We start from the raw sequence: 18,655 nt of genomic DNA on the forward strand, positions 1-18,655 counted from the left end.
CACCGGTTTCATCACTCCTAACGAGCACTAGCAAACCTCCCTGCAAGGATGTTGGTCCCCTTCCAGTTCCAAGAGAACCCTAATTTCCAATCAGTTTTGGTGTTTCTAGTAGAGAATTCTTGGTGCAGAATATTCAACTACACATTAGGGCGATTCAGATCTAATGGATAGTGGCAATTGTGTAAAGAGGTATTGTTTGAGAGAATCCTTGAGACCTTCAACATTGTTTTGCTTGCAGCAAAGTTTCTGCTGGTGTCATTGTTAATGGACCAGGCGGATAAAGATGAGCAGGTGAGCATATTGGTCGTGGGCACATGTTTTGATGTGGACATATTTGCAGACATACTTTAATAGCTGCAAAGTTTGGTTTGGAGATCGAGTTTTGTCTCAGATGCAAAGGGTGTAGATAGGACCATGTTCCAAGCGTTTCATCAGGATGTTTTTATTGGAGTTGATGTTCATTACTCCCTCCTTGACAAATACTCTACCAGAGGCTTGTTCCTTTTTATATGCTTGACATTGATGTCAATTCAATTTACTATAACCTTCATCTCTGTATAGCAGTTGGAAGTGTGCATCCTTGGTGCATACTGTACTCAGCCATAATTTTGGGTATTTTATGAAGAAGCTAGAATAAAAGTACAATTCATACCAGGGAAAATTACCTGACTGAGAATTGTTGTCCATCTTGCAGCTGGATGGATGGATTTGGCTGTGGACTATTTCTTCAAATTGTGAGTATGACTGCTATTGGAGATGAATCTCAGCTGGGTATCTCTTGCCATGGGCTATTTATCATTCAAGGCCATGGCATAATCTGGACTCTTGGTTTCAGATTGCTTTTAGGGCATCAAAATTATTAATACCTGCAATGTTGGCACTTGCCCACCTTTCCTATTAGGAACAAATGCTACACTGGAACAAAATCCTGAAATTGATTGGCAAATAGTTAATAGTTTTCTTATCTGCACCCTTTTGTTTCTAGTGGAGGCCTCAGTAACCACTTGTATCTCTGCACACTGCCAGATCATGTGCTGAGTGTGGGTGATGAACCCCGCCAGGTACTGCTGCGCGTTTATGGAGCCATCCTGCAGGTAAGTAGTAAAACAATTTAAACTCTTGAACTATTTGAAAATTGCTTCCCATAACAAATTGGGACCTCTTTTAAGAATTATTGATTCTTTTATTTTCATTTTTGCTCTGCCAACTTTCTCCACTTTTTAACTTGTGCTTACACTTGTAGCACATAATTCTGCAATGCTCACTCCTTTCCATAACCACACTTTAATCGACTTGTCAAGTGTCTGCAAAATGCTCTCGAACTGCATAGCTAAACGCTGAGAATTATTTTTCACTCACCAGAAGGCAGAACAATCTCTTTCTTTTATCTGGTATAAAACTCGGGGATTTGTATGTTAAGCTTGTTCATGCCACTGAAGTGAACATTTGTTTAGCCTTAGATAGACACAAAAAGCTGGAGTAACTCAGCGAGACTGGCAGCATCTCTGGAGAGAAGGAATGGGTGACATTTCAGGTCGAAACTCTTCTTCAGAAAACGTCTCGACCCGAAACATCACCCATTCCTTCTCTCCAGAGATGCTGCCTATCCCGCTGAGTTACTCCTCCAGCATTTTGTGTCTATCTTTGGTTTAAACCAGCATCTGCAGTTCCTTCCTGCACATTTGTTTAGCCTTGTTTCTTATTGCTGTCCCAGTTTGTATCTGGATTGTGAAATGCCCACAGTCTAAGTACTTGTGGCAGGATTTTAATTGATACAATAAAATTCTAGTAGGAAAGAAAACTGCAGATGCTGGTTTAAATCGAAGGTAGACACAAAATGCTGGAGTAACTCAGCGGTTCAGGCAGCATCTCTGGAGAGAAGGAATGGGGGATGTTTTGAGTCAAAACCCTTCTTCAGTCTGAAGAAGGGTCTTGACCCGAAACATCATCAATTCCTTCTCTCCAGAGATGCTGCCTGGCCCGCTGTGTTACAATAAAATTCTCCCTGGTTAGGAACAAGGAGAGTATTGAATTTGGATGAAGGCATGCATCTTTCCACATGAATTGCACACGACAGCACAGCTTTGTTCATCTAGGAATTGGAGATTGAACAAAGTGAGGCCATTTGATCTATCAAGTGCGTGACCTTCTAGTGCTACATCCAGAAGATGCGTGTTTCAAGATGTTACACCAAAAAAGGAGATAACTTCTGAAGTTGGGATTTGTGCTGCTAAATCCAAAACCATGTTTCTGTTTCCATGTTGCTCTGACTTATGCTGTGGTATTTTTATTTATCCAGAGTTATCAGCTTTTTACTGCTTGGTTTCTCATTAACCAATAACAGAGTTTGGGAATTACAATGTAATTCTGTATGCATGTGATTTCAAGTCATGTGAAAACACTCTTGTGAATAGCACCAAACAATGAGCCCACTTAATACCTTTTAGCCATGTATATTTTATTCTACTTTATTGGTTCTAAGACGGCCAATTTTCTTCACTCTGCCTATATTTCTGGCCTAAAACTCCATCTCTTTCTTGTCTCTCCAGTGTGGAAAGCCTGTAGATATGTTTGTCACACCAGAGGCCCTATACACATCTGCTCCTACTTCCCTCATTTTCCTTTCAAGCCAAATCCCATGTTACTCAGTCCCCAACTAAAAATAATCGCTCCTCTTGATGTCAATGCATGTTCTAATGGTCCTGCAGCTAACTGATTCTGTTTTATCATTGCAGGCATCCTGCATTAATTGCTCACTACTTTGATAAGACTATGATTGGAGATTAGTTTACTAGCTATCTCTAGTTTCCAAATTCAACTGAAGTCATTTTCTGATGTACATTTCCCATTTTAAAATTTGGCCATTCATGTAGCCACAGACATTAAATATATTCCCTTTCTGCACATTTTGCTTAGATTTGTATCTAACCTATGTCATCCTGGGCATGTTTGATGTCTAGAGAGTTTTACTTTGTATCTAATTTGGGATCTTGGTAAGAGTCGTACCCATTAGAGATGTTATACATGTTCTGGGAATGTACGCTAGGATGGTGAAGTAAAACACTTGTATTGCCCATCTTGAGCTACATGTTGTTCAAACCAAGAAGTTTATAGACACCTGTTGGGGTACATGTTACACCTTCCAATTTCATTAACTTACCCGTGTAGCTACATTTATATTCGTGGCCTTAACAAACCAGATCTTGCTCATCTTTTCCAGGTACACTCATCATCATTGATTAAAAAAAATGAGAGCATTGGCTGCTTTCTAAACTTTTTTGGAGCCTTAGACATTTATAGCCTCTACAATTTGTCCAGTTAGGGAATGTCGCCAAGTAACTGAGCCAGTTTGCGATCATTTTGGAGAGGGTCATCATAACTTTCAAGGTAGTTATGACAAGGATCCTAAATTGGGTGAAAGCTAGTTTCAATATTATAAGAAAGGACCTGGCAAATATAGGCAGGGAGCAGACACTTTCAGGTAGGTCTACATCTAGTACATGGAGAGTTTTTCAAAAGTCAATTGAGGCTGGGGCCAATGGGTAAAAAGCAGGTCCAAGGAACCGTCTATGTCATGGTGAATGGTGAGAGCTGAAGATGGGAAGAAAGGAAGTAACCAGATGCTCTGGTTTCTTCTCTCAGTCCAAAGACATGCAGGTTTGTAGGTTAATTGGCTTCTGTAAATTGTCCTTGGTGTGTAGGATAGAACTAGTGCACGGGTGATCTCTGGTCGTTGTGGACTCGGTGGGCTGAAGGGCCGATTTCCAAGCTGTATCTCTAATCTAAATCTGATTCCTGAAGGTAGCAGCCTGGATTGATAATATGGTAGACGATGCCATATGGGTACATGCCTTGATTAGCCAGTGAGGTTGCATAAATTAGGTTCCATGAATTAGGCCACATCTAGAATACGGCACAGTTGTAGTCACTAAACTAGAAGCGAGGAGAAACTAGAAATACTGGAAATACTGTTTTCCATGGAGTAGAAGAAGCTGAAGGAGTGGGGTTGGGGGTGGGGGAGGGGGGTAGGCACGGGCATGAGCCTACAAAATTGAGGGTCCCAAGTAGGAAAATATTAGAATTTTCAACTGACAGCAGAGGTATCTAATACCTGATGACATAACTGGCATAAGAGGGGATCTGAGAAAAATGTCTCCACCCCCCATTACCAGAGCATGAATGCGATCTGGAATTTATTGTCTGAGAAGGTGGTGGAGGCAGGTATATCCATAAGTATAAGTAGGCGAGCACTAGAATCAGTGCGGAAACCTGACCAAGTAAATGGGATTAATATCCAGGTAAGCACTTGATGGCATGTACATGGTGGGCAAAAGGACCTATTTCTATGCTGCGTGACTTCTAACCTGATGCTGTTTAAGTTGCCAATCTATTATCCAATGTATACTGCCTCTTTTCAAAAGCCATTTCCAGAATGTTTTAGTGGTCATCCTAATGTATGTGAATTTTGCTGTTTTGACTGAGGCATTTTTGTTGTCCCTCACAGGGTGTGGATTCTCTGGTACTGGAGAGTGTGATGTTTGCTGTATTGGCAGAACGTGCCTTGGGACCAAGATTATATGGAGTGTTTCCACAGGGACGTTTGGAGCAATACATTCCAGTATGAAGTTATTTCTCTCCTGTGTTACTTTTTAAGTTTGATAATTGTTTCTGGACCATTTCCCAAACTGCAGCATCCATGTACAGTCATTCATCCTCTATGGGGATACCCTACTCATCAGAGGCCTTGCTGAACTGGTTGCAAATGGTTTACTGCATTGGGCTTGGTGACGAACACTGTGACTAGATTGGCAGTTGGAGATGGTATTGAAGCTACTGGCATAGTAAGTGGCCAAAAATGAAATTAACTTGTACATTCTCTGTAGCATGTCCCCTTATTTCTCATCTCCTTCACACAATTATTTTAAAATCTTGTTATTGTCAGTGCAGAGCCTGCTTCAGTATGGGTGGACCTGGTTTGTTTCCTTTGTTAACCTCTATGTTGTGCAGCTGGTGGAAGATTAGATCTGTGCAGTATTTATAGACCAGATGTGGTAAAGAACTCCACGGGATATTTAAGCAATATTGAAGCAATATCTAAAATATTCTTAGCATGTGGACAAGTGTCATTCCTGTATCATCTCATTGTGCATTCTTTCAAATGGACATATTTGTTCATTATCTTCCCAATTTAATGTAAATGATTGCAACCTTATGAATGGAAGCAAAACCAATTAATTTTAGTATTCTTACTCCATTGAGTGGAAGATTCTTTATATAGACAAAACCTTTATCCTTAAAAGAACACGAATTGCTGGAGTAACTCAGCAGGTCAGGCAGCATTGCTGGAGAACATGGAAAGGTGAACGTTTTGGGTCGAGACCCTTCTTCAGACCTAAAACGTCACCGTTCCACGTTCTCCAGAGATACTGACTGACATGTACCAGATCAAAAACATATTTCTTATTGAAACATATAAGATTATTAAGGGGTTGGACACGTTAGAGGCAGGAAACATGTTCCCAATGTTGGGGGAGTCCCGAAGCAGGGGCCACAGTTTAAGAATAAGGGGTAGGCCATTTAGAACAGATGAGGAAAAGCTTTTTCAGTCAGAGAGTTGTAAATCTCTGGAATTCTCTGCCTCAATAGGCAGTGGAGGCCAATTCTCTGAATGCTTTCAAGAGAGAGCTAGATAGTGCTCTTAAGGATAGCGGAGTCGGGGGGTATGGGGAGAAGGCAGGAACGGGGTACCGATTGAGATTGATCAGCCATGATCACATTGAATGGTGGTGCTGGCTCGAAGGGCCGAATGGCCTACTCCTGCACCTATTGTCTATTGTCTATTCCTCAAGCTTCTTCTTGCAGTTGAGTGATGCCTATATTAGTTAGGCTGTGTACATATTATTCAGGTTTGGCTGGAAAGTTGCATATATTTAATGTGGCATCCTCAATCTGTCTGACTAGAGCCGTCGACTGCTGACTGAAGAGTTGGGGCTTCCAGATATTTCAGCAGAGATAGCAGTAAAAATGTCTCGATTCCACGGAATGGTCATGCCCTTCAACAAAGAACCAAAGTGGCTGTTTGAGACTATGGACAGGTATGACTGACCAGAATCTGCATCAGTGTGAGTGGTGTGAATAACAGGGAAAGAGTACATTGACGGTGCAACAGCAATTATAAAATGGGCATTCTCTCAGCTTCCTCTTTTTCTAATTTGCCTCTTTACAATTGTGTTGTGCTTCTAAACCTTGGATTGTCTTTTTCTAACCACTTTTGGTGGATTAAACCAGGGTACTACTTGTAAATATACTCCTACAAATGTTGACCTTGAATAGTCTTTGTCTTGTTGCTGTTAAACATGGGTATGAGCTGGTCTCTTGTAGCCATCACCATCCATCCCTATATACCCACCAAACTATGTGTTCAAATAAAAATGAGCCGATCTGAAACAGGATAGAACTGCCATTGTAAGTACCCCACCAGGCTACTGTTGCCATGAGGCCAAATGGATTTGAGAATTGTTAAGCGCAATGCAAGGAAAAATAGCAGAACTCGTTTGCTGTGCATTTTATGTGACCGGATCTATACATGGAAAAGTATAAATTCCTTATCCTTTACAGAACCCAAATTGGAGCATTGATTGAAACATATTTGTCTGTCTTATTAACTTGATGGGGTGTTTTATTGAGGAGGTGAAGAAGGATATTGATTGATGTTGGCAGTGGATGTTGTATACATGGATTTTAGTAAGGATTTGATAAGCCCCCCCCCCCCTGCCAGGTAGGCTGATCCAGAAGTTTAAAGATGTAGGGGTTTCATGATGACTTGGTCGTATACATTCAGAACTGGCTTATTCATAGAAGACGGAGGGTTGTGATGGAAGGTAGATATTCTGGCTGTATCCCTGTTACCAGTGGAGCTCTGCAGGGATCTATGCTGGGACCTCTGCTGTTTGTGATATGAAGATGCAGGTGGTGAGGAATGTTGTCGGAAGATACAACGGGATAAAGACCAACTCCAGAAATGGGTGGAGAAATAGCAGATGGGGTTTAACCAGAGCATGTGTGATGTGTTGCAATTTGGGAGGTTGAATTTAAGGAAAGGATACAGTTAATGGCAAGATCCTTAACAGCATGGATGTGCAGTGAGATCCTGGAGTTCAAGTTCATAGCTCTTGGAAGGTGGCAGCATAAGTGGATAGTATGGTTAAGAAGGTGCATAGTATGCTTGCCTTCATTGCTAGCGGCATTGAATATAAGAGTCGGGAAGTCAAGATGTAGCACCATAAAACTTTGGTTAGGCTGCATTTGGAGTATTGCATGCAGTTCTGGTCATTCCATTACAGGAAAGGTGTGGAGGCTCTGGAGAGGGTTTACCAGAATGCTGCTGGATTAGAGGGTTTTGGCTACCGAAAGAGGTTAGCTTGTTTTGCTACCGAAAGAGGTTAGAGGCTGGATTGTTTTCTCTGGAACATCAATGGTTGAGTGGAGACTTGATAAAGTTACATAAAATTGAGATGCAATAAAATTGAGGTGGACAGTCAGAACCTTTTTCTCCCAGAGTGGAAATGTACAAAACTAGAGGGAATAGGTATAAAGTGATAGGAGGAAAGTTTAATTGGGCTGTGAGGGCCGTTTTGTTTTACTGGTGGGGGCCTGGAATGCACTCCGAGGAGTGATGGTGGAAGCAGATGCGATAGTGGCATTTAAGAGGCTTTTGGATAGGCGCAGGGAATAGAGGGATATGGATCATGCGCAGGCAGATGAGATCAGTTTAACTTGGTTTCATGTTCAACACAAACACTAAGAATGCCTTGCTATATTCATCCAGGTGAGACTGCATCTGGAGCATTGAAGTGAAATTTTGTCACGTGGATCCATAGAGGAATGCAATCAAGATTTACCAAAATGATTCCTGGGATGGCAGGTGTATTGAATGAGGAGAGATTGGATTGACTAGGCCAGTCTGGATCATTGAGTAAACAACATCATGAAGTGCAAATTCTGTCTGGTTTGACTGACTGGATGCAGGGAGAATGTTTGCTCTAGCTGGTAAAAGGTGGGGGCTAGAACCAATCAGTATCAGAATCTTTAAGACTGCCAAATTTCATCAAGCAAAGGGTTGTGAATGTAGAATTCTCTACTACAGGAGGTTTTAGAGTTAATTGTTGAATATAATTGAGGTGATGAGGCCTGCAGATCCAGAACCCATTGGCGTTTGGGGAGAATAGAAAAGAAAGTAATGAAATGAAGGATGAGCCATGATCACTTTGAATGGCGGAGGTTTGAAAAGCTAAATGGCCATCTTTATTTTTGCTGCAAAGCATTGTCTGGTACGGGCCTAATTGGGGGTGAGCCGGTGGTCTTGTGATGGTAATTTAAGTAGTTTTATTAAAGACCATCTCTGTCCTCTTGTTAAGGTATCTCAAGCAGATAATGGGATTGACATTCGTCAGAGAGGCACATGTGAAAAAGTTTAATAAACTGAAGAATTTCAACCTGCCAGGAGAGTTGGCGAGTTTAAAGTAAGAATTTAACTTTTCTTTAATCATTGCTTTATTGTTTGGCCAGACAATAATCGGAGGATGTTGGTCATTGGCAGAAACTTGAGGTTAATTATTTTTCATCTTTTCCTGTCCTTTCTCACTCTCTGAAATCAATGTTGTATGCTAATTTAGTGAATTTTTCCCCCCTCTTTCAGGTCACTTCTTGAAGCTACATGGTCACCTGTGGTTTTTTGTCACAATGATGTACAGGAAGGTAAAGATGTAGAATAAATAAGTCTTCTATCGCTGTCTTTTAATTGACAGAATGAGCAGCTGAGCTGTGACGGGCTGCAGTATCAACAGAAGGTTTTGCAATTAGTTCTGGTCAATTATTGTTCAGAGCTATATTGTTCCCTGAGTAGTGTGTCTGAGCACATTACTGTTCTGTAGTAATGCAGGGCAAATGACTGAGGTCTTTTGGGATCAACGACCACGGTTCTGTTGGCTTTAAAATAGTTATGGTAAGTCCAGAAGTTAACATTCAGAATTGGAACAGTGCCAACCTTGATGGTATTAGACAGGAATTTGCTGAAGTTGAAAGGAGTAGGATGTTTGTGGGCAAAAGGATGTCCTGAAATTGGGTTGCTTTTAAACGTGTGATGAGCCTTCTGGACACCCTAAGGTTAACATGAAATCTGGAGCTGTTTGAATTTGGAAGAATCCAGACAAACAATCTAAGCGCAGATCTAAAACTGCTTGATAACTCTCTCAATTCCTCCTATTCGTCAGTTATACAGCACAGAATTAGGCCCTTCAGCCAAGCCAACCAAGATGTTCGTCCCACCTGTCTGTGTTTGGCCTACATCCCTCAACCTTCCCTATCCATGTACCTGTTCAAATGTCTTTTAGATATTGTACTAGTACCGGCCTCGACTACCTCCCCTGCTAGCTCGTTCCAGATACCCACCACCCTCTGAGTGGAAAAAGCTGATCCTCGGGTTCCGATTAAATCTTTCCTCTCTCACCTTGAATCTATATTCTCTGGTTCTTGATTTCCCCTCTGCCAGGTAAAAGTGTGCATTCACCCTATTGATTCCCCTTATGATATTATATTTTTATAAGATCACCCAGCCTCCAGCCCTCCAACGAATAAAGTCTTAGACTGCTCGACCTTCATCTCAGGCCCCCTGTCCTGGCAGCATTCTTGTAAATCTTCTCTGCACTCTTTCCAGCTATGACATCCTTCCTGGTGACCAAAACTGAACCCAAAGGTAACCGTAATGTACCAACTTCTATACTCAATACCCTGACTAAAGGCCATATGTACCGAAAGCTGCCTTGACCATTCTTTCTACCTTTGACCCCTCTATTCTACAACACTCCCCAGGGCCATGCCATTCACTCAGAAGGTACTGCCCTGGTTTGGCTTATCAAAGTGCAGCACCTTGCACTTATCTGAAAGGAGCAAGGTGAGTGGGAAATGTGGGGTGAGGAGATATGGGAAAATACAGGGTGGGTATTAATTACATACCATTGGGTTGCAAGCTACCCAAGTGGAATATGAGTTGCTATTCCTCCAGTTTGTTTGTCACCTTGCTCTGGCAATTGAGGAGGGAAAGGATGATGGTTTGAATAGGAAGAGGAGTTAAAATAGTTAGCAACTGGGAAAAGCAGCAGGCCTTGGTGAACAGAGCATAAGTGTTCAAAATGGTTGCGTGGTCTTGCTGATGTAAAGGAGGCAACTTCGGGAACGTTGAATGCATTAAATCAAGTGTGAAGAGGTACATATGAACATCTATCTTGCCTGGAAGGGCTACTGGAGTTCCTGGAAGGATGTGAGGGAGAAGGTGTAGGGATATGTGTTGCACCTCCTGCACTTGCAAGGAAAAATATCTGGGAAAGAGGTGGTTAGGATGAGTGAACCAAGGAGTTGAGGGAATGGTCCCCATGGAAAGGGGAAGAGACGCGGTCCATTGGTGAGAAAAAAATGAAACCCCTCAAAATCCATGTACCTAATTCTAAATCAGTATGGAGAAGGTCCTTTAAATGTTGCTGAATCCTTTTTCTGATTAACCTTGTTTCCCCTTTTCAAGGTAATATTCTCTATTTGGCGGGCAAAGATGCAACATCCACAGAGAAATTGATGCTGATTGATTTTGAGTACAGCAGCTATAACTACAGGTAATGACCTCTTTGAGCTACGACGCTAAGATCAGGAGTCTCCCAACATGAGCATGGGTACCAAAGATATACACAATGGGCTAGAGTAACTCAGTGAGTCAGGCAGCATCCCGGGAGAATATGGATAGGTGACAGTTTGGGTTTGAGACCTTTCAGGCTGGATACTTCAGTCAAGTGACCAAGAAACACTCCTCCCTCCTTCCCCTGTTTCCTCCGCCCCCCTCCCCAAAAACCACAGATAAGTACGAACTGGAAACCGCAAGTACATTCTGGTTTTGGCTAGATTAGCGAGAGCCAAGTCATATTTGCAGCTGACATAATCTTGTTCTGGACAGGCTATTTATCTTTTTGGTCATGCAACTAGGTTGGATCTGACCACTGTCCTCAATGGCAATCACTCTTTGGGGCTTAACTATTAGCTTGCCCTGGTTGGGGAGGAATGGTGGGACGAGGGAATGTAATGGGAATCTGGGTTCCTGTTGGAAGGGGAGTAGTGGGGAAAGGGAGGACTGCTGCTTAACGTGTACCTAATGTCTTACCTTTGTTCGCAGGGGCTTTGACATTGGAAATCACTTCTGTGAATGGATGTATGACTACACTTATGATCAGTGGCCTTTCTTCAAAGCTAGTATGGAGAATTATCCCAATCGACAGCAGCAGGTATTGATACCGGCAAGCTGATCTTTGGGTATCTACACAAGGTGAAAAATGAAAGGAAATTCTTTCTCTCACCACAACATCTGGCATTGGTCAGGCAAAAGTCAATGTTAGGCCTCTGTAAAGAAACGCTTTCAGAAGCTGTTTCTTGACTCTGAGAATCTTGCCATCAGGAATTCTTCACGTCTTAAAAGCATTCATGGTCAACTTCTAATAATAGCAAATATGATTAGTCAACTTCCCTTAAATGACTTTAACCTCTTATTTCTCCTCAGCTTCACTTCATCAGACATTACCTCTCTGAATATTCGGGGAATAAAGGGGACTCGGTGCATGAGGATCAGTTGAAAATTGAAGAAGAGATGATCATTGAGGTCAACAGGTTGGGCACTTAATCAGGGGGTTAAGTTAGTGAGAGGTTTTATAACAGTGGGGATATAAGGATGGTGAGGCTGGCAGCTTAGCTATTCTTTTCTGCACGAGTAACTGCTAGAATCTATAGATTGGTGGACTTGGCAGATGCTGTTTAATCCACTCTCCATGTGTAACCTGAAGACCTCTTGCTCTGCCTATGGGGTAGATGGTGCCTCTGTTCACACAAAATGGAGTTATGAGCCAAGGTAGCAAGATTGAAAGCCCCGGAGGGCACTGACCATTTAATACAGAAAACGCTAAAGCACATCTTGGGTAGCAAGAGTTATGGCCTCTGTTTTGTATTTCACGTTGAATAAAGTAGAGTGAGGCCTTTCCTGGAATAGTGTAAGAAAATAACTGCAGATGCTGGTACAAATCGAAGGTATTTATTTCACAAAATGCTGGAGTAACTCAGCAGGTCAGGCAGCATCTCAGGAGAGAAGGAATGGGTGACGTTTCGAGTCGACACCCTTCTTCAGACCTTAGGGTCTCAACCCGAAATATCACCCATTCCTTCTCTCCTGAGACGCTGCCTGACCTGCTGAGTTACTCCAGCGTTTTGTGAAATAAATACCTTTCCTGGAATATATTTCTTATCTGCCTCGGTGATTTTTACCTCCCATGAACACTTACAGTGCAGCTCCAACCTCTTGCCACACTCTCATCTCTACTTTTAGAGTCTCACTGCCTCACTGCTTCCCCTCCCTCTCCCAACCACTTTCAGCTCCAAAATACCTCTCCAACCTGTTTAAGGAGATGGAAGAACACTCACCTAAAGCTGTGTATTAGTCGTAGTAAAACTGTCCTCTAGCGCTGTTTTACAGTGACATGTGCATGACTTTGGGGATGGATTCGTTATTTGTCAGGAATAACGCCAGATTTAGAATGAAATTGTGGGAGGTGGTGGTGTTGGGCCAATGAAGGTTTTTTTTCTGGTCAAACTAACTGATGCATTGTATTACTTTCTTAAGGTATGCCCTAGCCTCTCACTACCTGTGGGCACTCTGGGCTATTATACAAGCAAAACTTTCCACGATTGCGTTCGGTTACATGGTGAGTTGTGTGTGTCTGTGTGTCTGTCTCTCATTACACACTACCTCATCTTTTTTGGCTTCCCACTCCTGTGCATAAGTTAAGAGAGGACAGGAATGGGGTTATACATTGACAAGGGGTGAGAAATGGCTAACCGACATTGAGTTGGAGTGAATGGTTCCTTTCTGGATTGGCAATCGGTAGCTATGCGACTATATGTAATCTACAGTTGTGATTGGGATGAAAGGACTTGGGACATTTGCTGATGAGACAAAGTGGGTTAGCAAGTTGAAGAGCGCACAGCTTGTAAAGGATATAGTGAGTGGGCAATGAGGTGGGAGATGAAGACTGCTGTGGGAAAATGGGGTTATCTATTTTGGATGGAAGATTGGAAAAAACAAAATATTACTTGATGTGAAAACTGTTGTAAATGGTTTAGGGAGTGGAATACATGAAAAGGTTAATATGCAAGTAGTTGGGAAGGTTGGTAGGATGCTGTTCCCTTATATGAGAGGTATGAGGTGTACGTAGGGAGTCTTGCAATTGTACAAGTTATTGCAGTTTTTGGCAAGTATCTGCTTGTGCTGGAGATGGTGCAGAGAAAGTTCATTCAGATGATCCCCGGATGAAAAAAATTGACAAATGTTGAGAGGCTTCTTTCCCTTGTGGGGGTATCTGTAACATGAGCATATTTTGAATAACGGCCACCCATTTTGGACAGAAGAGAGATTTCCTTCTCTCAAAGGGTGGAGACGATGTCGATGTCACCCAAAATATATTCAGACACTGAAGGTGAGGTGGAGTGGGGGAAAATTGATGTTGATTTTGTCAGCCATGATCGTACTGAATCGTGGAGTATGAACAATTGACCAATTTAGCCTACTCCTCCTGCTCCTTGTTTTCCCATCCTTGCCTGCCCTCCCTGCCTCACACTGTCCCTGCCCTTCACCACAGCTTCCTCCCTTGACTAACTCACCCACTAACTTGCTTCTCACTTTATAAATTGGAAATTATTCTGCTTTGTGCTCTCTGAAGAACTAAGGTGATGTCTCTTTTGTTTCAGGATTATGCCCTGTATAGACTGGAAGCCTACTTTGAACAGAAGAGAATATTCGCTTAACTAGCTGTCGAGCGATAGCATTGCTGTCTTGCTTGGAATTTAGCACGTTTCTGTTATTAATTATTTTTTAAAATTGCATTTTGCTTCAAATGAGTCCAGGACCATTTTATACCTGATCAGTGACTGCACTTTGAAATCACACTAATGCAGGTTGATGAACTTGAATCACAGACTAAAAATGGTGATCATTGACTTCTTGATTGAGAAAGTTAATCTCCAGCCCTGTGAAGCCCTGGGCCACAGGTGATCGTGCAGGAGCTTGTAGCAGTATGTTTCTTGTGTATGTTCTTGTACTGTGTATCTCTGTCCTCGTGCTCCAGCTGTCTCCCAACCCATGATGTACAAGGCTGGTTTTCCTTGTCATTACAGTGCTTTTAAGTAGCCGTTTGTGCTGGATAGTTTGATTAAGATAGTCTGAATGGACTGATTAAAACCTTGTGGTTTACTTTGGTGATTTAAGTTAATGGTGTCTCTGTCAAAGCCAGCACTTGTCACCCTGAAGTGCAATCAAACAAGTGGCAAAAGATTGGCTTGAATGCTGTAAGGTATTTCAAAGTTGCTGAGTAGGGTGTTCCAGGATTTAAACATGATGGTAAAGAACAAATGACTCCACATTAGCCATCTGTTAGAAACACAACCTGTGTGTGGTGCTCCTGTGCACCCGCTACCCATTGTGTTTGATAGAAGAGTTCACATGACCACAGAAGTAATTGGGTGTTGGTTCGAATACATTTCCACACCATTTGATCAGAATAAAATGAGTACAGTTAAACAATGCAAACTAGTTGGATATGTGGTATCATCCAGAATAATTTGCTGAGGTTGGTACATTAGCAAGGAATATCTGCCCAGGTTCTTACTTAGGAAAGGTAAACAAATAGTGGAAACTTGAGGAGAAAAAAATCTCAACGTTATAATTTCTCAGTAATATCAATGGATGGAAAAAGAATTGTGTGTCAGTTCAATGACTTGTATTTCAATTTTTTCTCTCGGCTGCATGACCTGCTTCCATTCTTTTACTCCTGCTTCTGATCATGGTTCAGAAATCAAGAATAGTTGTTCACCTCAATAATTAAAGCTTGCATTAGCTCATTCTTGGGACATATTTTGGTGTCACTCGTGCTACTAACCTTGAACTATTTGGTGGAGTTTGGAGCTGCCCAAAAGTCCACTGGGGTTTGGTTCCTTGTGTGCTGCAGATCACGGTGGCTCTGTGCCTCATTGGCTTCTACTGTTGGTGGTTTGCTGATCCATGCCCAGTGCAGAGAGCACTCTCTGCCTGGATGGTGTGCAGGCTCCATCCTAGCTCTAACGTGGCAAGCCCACCTGGAGGTGTGTGTGTGTGTATGTGTATATATATGTGTGTGCATTTATTCACAAAATGCTGGAGTAACTCAGTAGGTCAGGCAGCATCTCAGGAGAGAAGGAATGGGTGACGTTTCGGGTCGAAACCCTTCAGACTGATGTTGGGGGGGCGGGACAAAGGAAGGATATAGGTGGAGACAGGAAGATAGAGGGAGAACTGGGAAAGGGGAGGGGAAAAGAGGGACAGAGGAACTATTACTAAACTCTCGTCGAAGAGAGGAGGAGAACTTCAAAGTAGAGATACCTTGAGGAGAACCTCTATCTTCCTGTCTCCACCTATACTCCCTCTATCTTCCTGTCTCCACCTGTATCCTTACTTTGTCCCGCCTCCCTGACATCAGTCTGAAGAAGGGACTCGACCTGAAATGTCACCCATTCCTTCTCTCCTGAGATGCTGCCTGGCCTGCTGAGTTACTCCAGCATTTTGTGAATAAATACCTTCGATTTGTATCAGCATCTGCAGTCATTTTCTTATACTCCCCCTCCCCCTTCACCCCCTCCATCAAAACTCCTTGAACTAGCATCACAGTTCACAACAATGTAAACCTTTTGGGCTGAAACCTTTGTCTATCTCTAGTCTTTGTCTAACAATCTGCCTATCAGGGGAAACCCCCTCACCGGAGGTTATCTGCACCTGACCGTGATTTGTCCGGCCCCTTCTTCCAGCTCTTTCAACTCCCCCCTCTGCAATCAGTCTGAAGAAGGGTCCCGACTCGAAACGTTACCTATCCATGCTCTCCAGAGATGCTGGACATACTGTGTGTATGTGTATAGGCAGACTAGTGTTAAGCACTGAATTCTCTGTCATTAACTCAAATAAACATGTGGGAGGTGTTAATGGAGTAATACCAGTCTTCTTTCACTCTTAATATCAGGTTAAGGAATACGAGGCATTGTGCAAGTCTACAATCATTCCACATCCTGTTCAATATATTGGGAGTTTCACTCTTGTGAAACTTGTGTTTACAGATTGAGTCTGTTCCTCTGGTTGTTCACCCTTCAACCAATGGAAGCAATAGTAAGACACCATAATCTGCTGCCCCAATGGTTTGGCACCTGGTTCTATGCACTCTTCTTAAAGGGTCCTGTGCCCACTGGAATGCTTGATATACTACTGTATTGTGTAATGTTTTGTACGTGAGTTGAGAGTTAACTGGAATAACATCCAATTGTATGAAGAATCTGCCATCAGCTCTACCCAAGTGCGCCAGAACCATTTTACTGTTTTGTCAGTTACTATGAATTTTTTTCATACCTCCAGATGCCAGATATGGGATGGGGGGGGGGGAGATGGGAAGCGGCACATTAAAACTGAGGTGAACACCAGCTTGGCTTTTGCAGTCTACCCCTTGCCATGGAACTGAACCAGCAAATCTTTTCTACATCCTCAACCCCCCCCCCCCATCCCAGGCTTTTTTCATTCCCAAGGTGTGGCAATTGAACAAAGGTTTTGTCAGAGTTTTTTAATCATAACTTGTAGGGAAGAAAACAACAAGATTTGGTGTCACCTAGCAAATCATTCCACTTGGCTTGGGAAGCAAAGAAATTAAGTTTGATCTGTTAGTTAATCTAATTTGATTATCCTTTATGTATGGACCCATTAATTTTTACATCATTTTTGACTTGGTAAATAAAGTGGTGTAGTGTACAATCATTCAGTGTATGTGTCAATGAAAACTGTAACCTCAGTGTTCAGTGAAGCTTTTTTATTCAAATCATTCATCTTTGAGCTGGTATTCCATTCAGGTAACCAGCGTGTGTAAACCATCTGAGCTAAACTTATCCCATCTCAATTTCATGGACTGAACAGAATTGAAGCAAATTCTGCGAGGAAGAATTTTGTGACCACATATTTTCAAGTGGGAATTGTACCATTGTGTTTATTCCAATCATCAGTATAGATTTTCTCTGCTCTAGTTCTGATTTCCTCTGGAACACTGGCCATTCAGCCCAAGAGATTCATACAATGTTTTTCCTTCACATCCACTGCTTCCATCTTCTAATTCCAACAAATCCTGCAATTTCTTAAACTTTTCTCAATTATCTGTACTATCTGTTGCAATTATTTGTAGGGGTGAGTTACATATAAACTGGTTGAGTGAAGAAGTGTCCAATGGGTTCATTTTTGATGATATTTGTGGAACTGGTTCTGATTTCACTGCATCTTAATTGGTACATGTGACAATAAACTGACCTTTGAATCTTTGATTTCACCCCGTTGGAAAACAATGTCTCCATTTATACTGTCAAACCCTTGCGTGGTAAAGTTCAAATGTTCTCTGTTATAGAGAACAGCATTGGCCAGTTGCATCTTTGCTGATTGCAAATCTGAGAAGCATTTTGCTTGAAAGCCTTGATAATCTTTGAAAATTAACAATTGTACACAACATTTGTAGTTTAATTTGATTTTAACATCTTCTACATCTTCAGAAACTAATCTTGATACACTGAACACAGTAACAGTTAAGTTATAATTACTGTTCCCCTAACTCTAATATCACATCTATTTTATTTTTCATCTGTTATGTTATGTCTGGTATCTTCACTTTTTAAATTTTACCTTCATGTTTACCTACTTCTACAATGCACAGGACTGACAGTTGGCTCAGGTCTGAGAGAACCTCCTGTTTGATTTGTTTTTAAATGATTTGCAAGAAAATAAATAATCTACCATTTAACATCACCTGCTGTTTTCTTTGGTTTGATCATTGAGTTGATTCTGGGACCTTTGTGAATTGGTGAACATCAATCCACTAAAGTCCTTACCAGCAGGCCATAATTCCGAATAAATGGTGTGTTTAATGGAATCCCGAGCAGCTCAACCACAAGGAAGTGTTCCACAAGAATGTGATGGGAATACTAACAGCAAGAATGGACAGCTGTCGGCGAAAACAAAAATGTCAAACCTCGGAACAATAGGTGCAGGAGTAGGCCATTCGGCCCTTCGAGCCAGCACCGCCATTCAATGTGATCATGGCTGATCATTCTCAATCAGTACCCCGTTCCTGCTTTCTCCCCATACCCCCTGACTCCGCTATCCTGAAGAGCTCTATCTAGCTCTCTCTTGAATGTATTCAGAGAATTGGCCTCCACTGCCCTCTGAGGCAGAGAATTCCACAGATTCACAACTCTCTGACTAAAAACGTTTTTCCTCATCTCTGTTCTAAATGGCCTACCCTTATTCTTAAACTGTGGCCCCTGGTTCTGGACTCCCCCAACATTGGGAACATGTTTCCTGCCTCTAACATGTCCAACCCCTTAATAATCTTATACGTTTCGATAAGATCCCCTCTCATCCTTCTAAATTCCAGTGTATACAAACCTAGTCGCTCCAGTCTTTCAACATATGACAGTCCCGCCATTCCGGGAATTAACCTAGTAAACCTACGCTGCACGGATCAAA

The 18,655-nt window shown here is 42.1% G+C and overlaps 1 protein-coding gene across 1 annotated transcript in view; it reads left to right on the forward strand.

Annotated features, from left to right (window-relative positions):
• chkb (choline kinase beta) overlaps nucleotides 1–17,916 on the forward strand; it is a 24,970-nt gene extending 7,054 nt beyond the window's left edge. The window contains exons 3-12 of the mRNA XM_078419624.1: nucleotides 986–1,094; nucleotides 4,505–4,618; nucleotides 5,962–6,095; nucleotides 8,418–8,522; nucleotides 8,699–8,757; nucleotides 10,577–10,664; nucleotides 11,216–11,324; nucleotides 11,597–11,703; nucleotides 12,707–12,788; nucleotides 13,831–17,916. Coding sequence (XP_078275750.1) covers nucleotides 986–1,094; nucleotides 4,505–4,618; nucleotides 5,962–6,095; nucleotides 8,418–8,522; nucleotides 8,699–8,757; nucleotides 10,577–10,664; nucleotides 11,216–11,324; nucleotides 11,597–11,703; nucleotides 12,707–12,788; nucleotides 13,831–13,887 — 964 coding nt within the window. The 3' untranslated portion in view covers nucleotides 13,888–17,916. The remainder of the gene's footprint in view (nucleotides 1–985; nucleotides 1,095–4,504; nucleotides 4,619–5,961; nucleotides 6,096–8,417; nucleotides 8,523–8,698; nucleotides 8,758–10,576; nucleotides 10,665–11,215; nucleotides 11,325–11,596; nucleotides 11,704–12,706; nucleotides 12,789–13,830) is intronic.
• Nucleotides 17,917–18,655: the final 739 nt, after the last annotated feature.

The sequence above is a fragment of the Rhinoraja longicauda genome, chromosome 23, assembly GCF_053455715.1.
Source record: "Rhinoraja longicauda isolate Sanriku21f chromosome 23, sRhiLon1.1, whole genome shotgun sequence".
In the NCBI taxonomy this organism is placed as follows: Eukaryota; Metazoa; Chordata; class Chondrichthyes; order Rajiformes; family Arhynchobatidae; genus Rhinoraja; species Rhinoraja longicauda.